The 10,333-nt window shown below is 44.9% G+C and overlaps 1 protein-coding gene across 5 annotated transcripts in view; it reads right to left on the reverse strand.

Annotated features, from left to right (window-relative positions):
• Positions 1-9,034, reverse strand: part of GRIA2 (glutamate ionotropic receptor AMPA type subunit 2) — an 89,931-nt gene extending 80,897 nt beyond the window's left edge. For 2 of the 5 annotated variants that reach the window (XR_010083406.1, XR_010083407.1), the window contains exons 1-2: positions 7,994-9,031; positions 7,530-7,670 (exon numbers count right to left, since the gene is read on the reverse strand). Coding sequence is in view for 3 of the 5 variants with exons in the window: in XM_063421831.1 (XP_063277901.1) it covers positions 7,530-7,670; positions 7,994-8,081 (229 nt within the window). In the remaining 2 variants the exon portion in view is untranslated. Of the gene's footprint in view, positions 1-7,529; positions 7,671-7,993 lie in introns of all 5 variants that reach the window. The other 3 variants (XM_063421831.1, XM_063421830.1, XM_063421829.1) reach the window with 3 other exon arrangements.
• Positions 9,035-10,333: the final 1,299 nt, after the last annotated feature.

A 10,333-nucleotide genomic window follows, 5' to 3' on the forward strand; every position in this document is an offset into this window, starting at 1 on the left:
TTATGTTTTTTTTTCCAATATTAACTACCTGAAATGTAGATTAAACTGAATAGGTGATATAGCATAGTCATACCCATGTTCATAAACCTATTTTGAAAATTTTATAAAATCAGCCTCTGTTTCTCATTGAGCTTTGAGATTCTTGTAACAGTTGTATAGCTACGCATTTAAGAGTCAGGATATTTGAACATTTTACAGAATTTTGCCCTACTCTTGTTCACAGGAAGAATCCTTGGGGGAAAAATATGCCCATTTTAAAACACAAATGGCAAACTACACTTTTATTTTTTTTTTAGTGAAATGCAAACACACTTATCTTCTGTAGTTAAGTAATGAAGATGCTATTTCCATGTGCAATAAAGCCCCGTGAGTTGTTCATGGACTAACTGAAGTGACTGGTAATGCAATTACAGAACCAGCATCCCAAATATACAAATCACTGATTCAAAATAATTAATACAGACCTGAATATTTTTCCTCTGATATCAAATATTGAAAGTTGAAATAAGACATTTCTTTAGCTTGAGTCTGTCACCCTTAGTTGAACTGTACACAACACTTCAACCCTCAAAATAATCCCATAAATTTCTCCAAGTCAAATTTGTGAGCAGGTGGTGGGAGATAGTAATAGCTGGAGCTGAACCACACTTCGCTGTAGAATCACAGTGAATCTCCCTGTCTTGTAAATTTTTTTTCACGCTTTCATAAAATGACTAGCCATTGAAAAATGCATTAGGTATCTACACGTTAAATCGGGTTCAGGACAGGAATGTTAATTCTCTATATTCATTGCCCAAATGGGGACTTTGTTGGGGAGAGGTAAACTCCCCATAAACTGAGTGATCTGAGAAGCTTTCTTAAAACAATAAAAAAAGAAGAAAAACAAAACCTAAAGATTTGTGGTGGTATAATTCTTAAGCAAGGGAGCACAGCAGTGCTGCTTTAGAAAGTAAAAATTGTTCTGTGGTGGTCTTATATACAGATAAATAAACAAAAATAAACAGTATTTCAAAAGACAGAAATATCACTCTGTAAGTGCACCCAAATAAAAACAACAGTTGTATTTTAAGCACAGTTATTGATTTTACAAGGTTCAGTAAGAATTTATTCAACATGTGGTTATTTAAAACCTGCTTGCACTCCTTACTTTTGAGCTGGTTCACAGCATGCCTTCACTATGTTTATCTTATGATTTTATTCACTCCCTATTGCTTTTCCATACAGAATTCATTATTGAAATTATTTACTAATTTAAATAAAAGCTCTTTTTTCAGTTTTAACAAGGTTACACTTAATATGCACTTATAGTCAATGCAAAATCTTTTATGAACTCATCAAAGGAAAACATTAGGGTTTCAAGACAAAATAAAAATGATGCTCTACAAACCTATATATTTTGTATAAAAACAGACTTCTGCCCTATACCTTTTCAGAAAACTATTTGCCAAAAGGAATTAATCTCATGTCCACAGTCTACTAAAAGCAGATGTCACCATATTCATGTTCTGATAAACATAATGATCAGTTAAAAAAAAATGGGACAAATCTTGCTCATTTCAGGAACGGAAGCTGCAGTCAACTGTCAAATAAGAAACCCATTCACATATACATATAGAGTTTGATCTATGTAACTGCATTTTTTACCTATTTGGTATGTTTCCAGTGTTATTTTAAGTCTGACCTGACTTTCCTTGGCTTGAACTGCTGTAACATTGTTTCCAGAATACGGGCATGAGCCTTCAATATGCAAATTTTTTAATTCATGCACCTGGCTCACAGGCATGAGAATATAACTTTAACAGATACATTACCTTACTAATAAGTGCCCTCAGATAATCTTCTTCAGAAAATGGATTTTAGAGTTTAACCACTGTCCTGCTTTTGATTTATCTGACACTCAAAACAAGCTGCTGTTCACTCTGTTAAATGTGTATGTGTGTATACTTACATATACATGTGAGTACACACACACGCATGTCTATCTATATATGTACATATACACATTTATGTTTACTGTGGGTTATGTCCTCTTTTTAGTTTCCTGAAAATTAGTCTTATCAGCATATAGGATTTTATCTTTAATTAATTAATATAAAATCATAATTTCCTTAAGAAAATAGTAACAGTGTTTTCACATATGGTGCCTGACATATTTTGCCATCTGAATTTTCAAGATAATGATAATAGTCTTTACCTGTTTAATGCATTTTCAAACTAATATGTTCCTAGGCATTATATACTTTTCTAGTAATTATCAACTGTTCAAAAGGAGTTATTTATCTGTTAAATATGCCTTAATTCTCAAAAATATTTTAATCATGAGAAGCTTGAAGAAAACAACTAAGAAACCAGCAGTAACAGCATCACTTAGTACAGTGGTGCTTGGTTTGGGTGCATAACGCATAAAGGATAGTAAAGGAAGTCTTATGTGCACAAGGACTTAAGTACATCCCCAACTATGTGCAGCCAATCATACCTATCAAAGTCAATGTAAATTAAAACTTTCATTAGCATAACCAGAAAAAAATTAATATATTTTCATATATTATATATTAATAAAATTACATATAAACACATATATTGAAGAGATTGACTGATAATATTGGTTTATTTGCAAGCTTGATTGGCATATTTAAGGCTTGATTACTAAACTACTCACAAACTACTATTAAACATAACTCACTTTCAGATTTCTAAGAGTAAAAAATATATTTGTACTGTATTCAAAACTGCACGGTAAATTATTTCAGATGATATGGAAAAAATTATTGCAATAATCACATAATAAGAATTTTGAAAGCCAAGCAGGCAAGAGAAAACTGTTGAGTTTTTATCTGCCCATATTCTGGATCACAGCTGTGTGAAAATCGTCTGTGAGCCAGGCACAAAGATGCACAGCAGGGACAGCACTGTCACACAATAAATACCACAGATTTCTTTGTGAAGAGCTCTCGTGACTAGAAGAATGTCTAAAGTTTGCTACAGAGATCAATTTTGAGAGGAGAAATATTTTGAGAGAAGAAAAATCACAGAAGGCTACATCCTGGTTATATTGTAACATTTTACTGCAGGAAACTCATCTGATACTGACCATTTTAATTGAGACACAGAACCTATTTCACATCTGCTCACTGAGCCTGAGAAATGTCTTATAGTGAAAAGGAAATGAGAAGGACCAAGAATACAAATGAACTGAAACACAAGCAGCTAATAAACCCCTCCTTTCCTTAAAGTCAGTTCTAAGAATTTATTGTGAAATACATTTAGGCTTGGTCTACAGTAATTTTAATTCAAATAAACACGTCTAAATTTTTTTCCATCCTTCCCATTAAAGGGTATTGATTTTTGCTTATGGTTTAAGCATTTTGCCAGCAATATGCTCATTGCTATTTCTTTAAGAATGAAAGCTATAGCATTATATTCCAAAATGGTTGAGGAAACCTTTGCCATGACTCTCAAGTTGCAACATGCCAGATATTCATAGGTTTTCACAGCTGCTGGTTGAAGATATAATGAAAGGATCTAAGGTTTATGCATGAATCAGCATCCCCTTGTCACAATGTCATGGTGCAGTGATCCCTGCAGAGCTGTAAGACTTGATTTAAAACAGCAAAGCTCAACACTGACTCTTGAGCCAGCAGGATTAAACATCCAAGACTGTACATACATTACCTCTGTGCTCAAACTACTGTACCAAAAACTCGTTATCGTTATGGCAGTTTTATAGTTCTCCATAGGAAACCTCTCTTTAAGTGACTCCAATATCCTTTCTATTCTAAAATATGAACACAATACAACTTCCCCTGAAGCTGTTGGGTAGGCAGATTTAAGAGGAAAGGATTTCATCTTCATCACTTTTCCTTCTTTCTTGTTTTGACAGAATTAAAAATTTTCAAAAAATCTGGTATTACTGATGGTCAACACTTCTTCAATTAGGCTAGACTCAATTACACTGTGATGAAGGACAATGAAGTCCAGTGGTTTGGATATGTTCCATTCTGCCCTATGAATTGCCTCCAATGCTGTACCTTTGCTCCAGCTGTTAAACCAAACAAACAGAATCAAAGAGGTTCTGTTAGAATGAACCAAGAACTTTCACACATTGCTAAGCCCAGCCCATTCCTCTTGAAAGCTAAAACTGCAGTCATGGCAGTAAACACTGCTCTTCATTGTGCCATTACTCTGAAAAAAACATGCATCACTTCTCAGTCTAAACCACTAGGCCTCCTAGTGATGCTGACTTAACAAGTATCAAACTGTAATTAGATTCCAACAGCTACTCCCTGTGACCTGTCAGCACAGCTTTGCAGAGATGCAACACTCCAACAAACTAAAGTGACTATTTCTTATGGCTACCTTTTGAACATAACTGACTTGTGTTCCTTTCCCAGGTTACGTGAAGGTAGCCCGTCCACCTTGGTCAAAATCAGCAGAATTGTGGCCCAATTTGCTGTCATGCAACACATCATGACACAAGCTCTTGGTGTTGAGGTGAGACACCTACTGATGTGCCAGTCATTACGTGAGTTAAGGCTACCTACTCACAGAGTGTCCACTCCACTTCGACACCCATTTTCTGGCCACCTTTAAGTGACTGAGTAATGTCACTGCTTGGAACATTCCTCAGGGGTATGTGACTACCTCCTTTCTGAAGTTTAGGAACCTAATTTAGAAGCAGTACCAGCAACACCGGTTCACCTGAAAACCATTTGCTCCATCAACAAACTCCGAGCAGGCGGTGAAAATCAGTTTGAAGACTTTCACGTATTTTTGGAGTGGGCTTTTTGTCTGCTTGTTTGTTTTCAAAGCAGATGGAGTAGTGTGCTGTTGCCCTGAGGCTACCAGGGGTGGGGGGGAGGCCAGCTGAGCCCCAGGGGGCAGCGCAGGGGACCCCAGGTGCTGCCAGCTGCCACCTGCGGGTGCCAGGTCGTGACCAGTGGGCAGGGCTGCAGCCCGCCTCTGTCACACCAGCCAGAGCCTCTACAGCCTGAAACATGGCTGGCTCAGGGGTTTTAAATCAAGCGCCAAAATATTTTGGTGGCAAATTTGGGGCAGAAAAAGGTCATCATTTTTATTATGGTATAAGCCTGCCACTTCATTTCTGTGCAGGACAATCGCCTTGCCTGGGTAAATGAAGCATTTTCAGGTTCATATTATACTACATTTCTGTGACCTTCTTTTACACCTGCATTGTTTCATAGTGCTGGTTTTGGGCACAAGCTCTTTGAACACTATTCTCAAAATAAATAAAAAAAACCCAACCAAAAACAACACCCACCACCTAACCCACGCCCCCTCCCCCCCCCACCCAAAAAAAAAAACCAACCAAAAAAAACCCCTAACAAAACCAATCTGCAGAATGTTCAGTATTTCGGATGAGAACAAGCACAGAGGGGACAAAAAGAGATGGATTCCTCTCAGCCATTTGTGCATGCAGTGCTCTGCAATCGGCTCCTAAATTCCACTTCTTGTACGCCAAATATTTGTCTTTGGAACTCCTTGTTCTCCAATCAAACCCTTCTGGGAAGGTAACTGAGGGGATACTGTACATATTTTTAGTAGATGCTTCATTAGTCAGTTAAATCCAATGCACAAGATGACTAAAACATCAGTGGTAACTGAGGTGATGAAAAAACAAGTACATGTTCATGTCTTAATTTGGAGCTCCTCAAATTGCTTGAAAATTGAAGCCTTGGACAAGGTCCAGACAAAGGAAAATCCAACACATGGATGGCATCCATCTCCCTTTTGCTGGAAGCCTCAAAGTCCACCACTGCAGCGTGCAGCCTACACATAGCACCTGAGTACTGTAAAAGTTCTCCAGAAGAGACAAGAACAAGGCTAATATATGCACACAAACGCTGGTCAAAAGCACTTGATGGTCTTGGAGAAAAATATGTAGCCTTTAGTTTCTCAAAGACAAGGTGACTATGCTGGTCTCTACTGCTAGTAGCAAAAAAAATCCAGTGTTTTGCAAAAACCTGTTTTCAGGGTTTTGTTAATTTCACGGAATTAAGGAACACAGAAAGACCTGTCACATTTTTGCAGATTGCCATGTAAACTGCTACACTTACTTCACCAACAGTGCAAGCAGCATCATCTGCAAATACTGACCACATGCGGTTCTGGTTGATACAAATCTCTATTATCTAAGAAAGGAAGAACTATCCAAACAGTTTGCAAAGATTAACAATTTAGCATTACTGTGGCTGACTACATGCTGCGACCTTTCCTGCCTTCAGCTGTGAATACCATACTCTCGTACCCTCGCACATGCCACTGAAAGCTCCCTCACTTGAGCTCTTGCACCTCCCATCCCAGCGTCTGCGCCAAGCCGCCCCTCTTCAGCACCACCGCACAGGGCAGCTGAATCGAGGGCAATAAAAAAAGGTCGCCAATGGGGGGAAACTGCTCCAGCTGACAGCTAGCCTCCAGTTTCAGAGTCCCTTACGTCTTTTTCACAGGAGGGGCGGCAAAACGCCTGGGGGAGAGCAGCGCTGGGCGGGACCGGCCGGCACGGCACCGAGCGCGCTCCCCACTCGCTGCCGCCCGCGCCGCAGCGGGGAACCCGGGCTCGCCTGAACCGGGCACGGGCGGCAGGAGGGCAGCGGGGCAAAGGCGGGCACGCCTCACCGCCCCGGGAGCGCCGGCCGCTGCTCCCCGCCCTCACGCCGGCACGGGCAGCGCCAGCCGCGCCTGGCCGCGCTCCGCCCGGCCGGCCCCGGCGCTCCGCGGGCTCACACGGCACCGCCGGGCCGAGCGACGGGCGGCAGAAGCGCACACCGCTGCGGGACTCGCCGCCCTGCCCGGGGCTCCTCTCTTGGCGCTACCACGACAGCGCCGGCCCGCCCCGCCTTCCCGTCGCCTGCCGCGCCCCGCATGTGCTCCGCGCCCCGCGGCACGCGTGCGGCCGGGCCCCGCCGAGCCGAGGGCGGAGCCGGGCATGGCCCCGCCGGCAGAACCGCGGGGGCGGCGGGCTCCCGGCGAGGCAGAGCGGGCGGCGAGCGCGGCGGGCGGGGGGCGAGCGGGCGGCGAGATGGAGCCCGCAGCACCGCGCGGCGTAAAATGGCTGATCGCCCCCCGCCGCCCGCTCCGCACCCCTCTGCTGCCGGCCAGAGGGGCCCCCGCTCTGCCCGCGCCGGTAGCGACATGCTCCGCAGCCCGCGGGAAGCCCAGGGGCGGCGGGGGAGCGCTGCGGGCAGCCCCGGGGCCGCGGAGCCTTACGTAACGGCGCGGGGGGAGCCGCCGGGAACCATTTTACACCTCCCGGAGGGCTGGGGGCGCACGGAGACCTCGCGCCCCGTTCGCAGGGGGCCGGGCGATCCCGCACCTGCTCGGCGGCGGGGCGGCTCCCCCCGGCAGCGCACCGCGCACAGAGCCCCGCGGAAGCGCGCACACACACACACACACACACACACACACACACACACACACACACACACACACGTACCCCGCATACACACCCCCTGCACCGCTCGCAGCCGCCCCGCCCCCGCCGCCACGGCAGGCTGGCAGCGCCCGCTACTCACAGGCGTTGGTGACGGCGAAGCTGTTGGCCACCTCCAGGTTGTCGATGTGGGGAGTCAGCCTGAACTCCGAGGTGGAAAACTGAACCATCCCTACCCGAAACGCGCTGTACTCCTGATCGGCGCCCCTCGGGAACAGCCCCCCTGCAGGGAAACACACACGCGTCAGGCGGGAGGGGGCATCGGAGAGCGGCGCCGGGGCCAGGTCTCTCTGCCCGCCGAGCTGGGCTGGGCGCGGGTGCCCGAGGGCGCCGCTGCCGAAGCGCTCCCGGCCGCGGCTCCGTCCCGTGTCGGGGGGCGCGGGGGTCGCGGAAAAGGCGAGGGGACCTCGCTGGCGCCCGGCGGGCACCGCGGTGGGACTGGGCGCGCGGCGACATGACAGGAATGCCCGAGTGACACCGGCGGGGATGAGGGATCGGGAGATCCGCCGGGAGAAGAGCGGGGTCCCCCCAAATGCGGGCACCTACCGATCTGTATGCTGTTAGAATTGACCCCCCAGATCAGTCCCCACAACACAGGAGCCAGGAAGACAGAAATATGCATAATCTTTTGCATTTCCAGGAAAAGTAGAGCATCCACAAAGCCACGGAAACAGCCCTTTCTTCTTCTTCTTCCTCCTCCTTCTCCTCCGCGGAGCGCGCTCGTCAGCAAATTAGATCCCGTGCGCTCCGGGCGAGCGGCCGGCGGGAGCAAGCGAGCCACGGGAGGGAAGGAACGAGAAGAGCCCCGCGGCGGGCGCGGGAGAAGCCGCGGTCCGAGCCGCTGCTGCGGCGGCCGCTGCGGTGCTGGCGGCGGCTCCGGCGCCGAGCGGGATGGGGGTGCCGGCGGTGCCCGCTGCGCTCCCGCCGCCCGGCCCGGCCCTGCCCTGCCCTCGCACGCGCTCGCCCGCGCTCCTCGCACTCAACGGGCGGGCGGCGCTCCCGGCGAGGCGGCGGCGGCGGCGCCTGCGCGGAACCGGCCCCGGCGGGAGCGCGCCCGCCGCGCCCCCCGCGCGCGCCCCGCCCCTCCGCGCGCCCGCCCGCCTCCAGCACCGCGGACAGCGCTTAGGCGAGGTGGTTTATTTCACTTATTCGGCTGGCTATGCGCTTATTTATCTATTTATTTATTTGTCTCGCCGGCCTTCTCCAGGATGCAGCCACCTCACAAATACACCTGAAAAGCAAATTTTTATTTTATTTCATTTTATTTCATTTTTTTTTTTTTGTTTTAGCTGCAGTACGCGAACCGCAGAAGTTAATATGCAGCAAGAGTCACAGCTATTCTGATATTTCATTTTAGTGCATAATGGGGATTTTTTTTTTCCTCCAAGATGGGTTCCAGCTGTATTAGCTAGGCATGCTATTTACTGCAAGCTAAATTTAACATTTCTCAGTTTGGCACGAAGGCTTTTGCTGTGCACCATACACACACACACATTGTTTAGAAGAAAAGAAAGTGTAGCATTCCTGAATTTGCTATTAAGTAATCATTTTCTGGCATATTTTTTATTAATTTTATTTATTTAACAAGTATGGGAAATATGCACATAGAAAAGGATACGGAAGGAAATATTCACATAGGAAAGCATACTGATTCCAATCTTGCAATGAATTACCTTTTCCTTTTTTCTTCCATTTTTATTTTTATTTTTATTTTTATTTTTATTTTTATTTTTATTTTTATTTTTATTTTTATTTTTATTTTTATTTTTATTTTTATTTTTATTTTTATTTTTATTTTTATATTGCTTAATTCTCCTTTCCAGGAGGAGGGTGTCGAAACTTCAGGTATTCAGATGTCAATACGAGTACATATTCTAAACACATAGGAAGTTGGTAATTTGAGGCGCTTTACTCATCACTAATTCATGACGAATTTTGTTTCATTTGAGTCATTTCACCAGGAAATCTTGTACGAGCTTTTTTCTATACTTGTCTCCTCTCTCTCACCCACAAAAGGAGATGAGCCTGAAAACAAGAGCAAGCTTTAACAACCTGAACATAAAGCCCCTATGGACTTATCTGTGTGGAATGGCAGAGTTGCTACAGCCCTTCCTCACTCTCTCCTCGCAGCCTGGTCTCTCCCAGAAGCCACGTTTTGCACTGCAAAACCTACCTAGGTAAAACCTACCGTTGAATTCTGTGACAGGGGCAGGCAGCATCACTGTGAGAATCAACAGATTAAGCTGTCAGGGGAAAGCTTGTGTTCAGGTAGTCCTTACTGCATCCTGGACCATGAAATGTACAGACATTTACTTTTAATAAATATTTCACTATAAAACTCCCAGTCTTTAACAGAAGCGTAGATAAATTGTATAGGTTTTTTTTTTTTCCACTGAGATCTAAAGCATCCCCTTATGTATAACAAATGAGGTTAAAATGAAGCAACGAACTCAGTTTTAAGATTGTATTTTAATATGTTATAAAAAACAACAAAAAATTTGCCAATATACATTATAGCTGCATAATGAACTAAAATATAAAAAGGATTTTGGTGATGTAAAGTATAAAATAGAAATAATGGTTGTTGATTTTCTAATGTGTATTTTTCCATTTCAGAATTGTGAGCACATACAGGTATACATCATGTACAATATGTGCACGTGTACATATGTGCATGTACTACTCCAATACATCAGAACACGTAGAAAAAAAAGTCAAACTGTGTGGCCATATTCCACTGTTGGTGTGCCAGGGAAAAAGAGAAGATTTCAACTGATAGGAGTAAGTACAAAAGGACAGCATGAGCGAGTCAATCAGCAAGGAAACAGTTCAATCATAATTTAGTAGTAGTGAAAAATGGCAATAATAGAAAAAGCTTCAACTCTA

Source organism: Prinia subflava, chromosome Z (genome assembly GCF_021018805.1).
Source record: "Prinia subflava isolate CZ2003 ecotype Zambia chromosome Z, Cam_Psub_1.2, whole genome shotgun sequence".
NCBI classification, from domain to species: domain Eukaryota; kingdom Metazoa; phylum Chordata; class Aves; order Passeriformes; family Cisticolidae; genus Prinia; species Prinia subflava.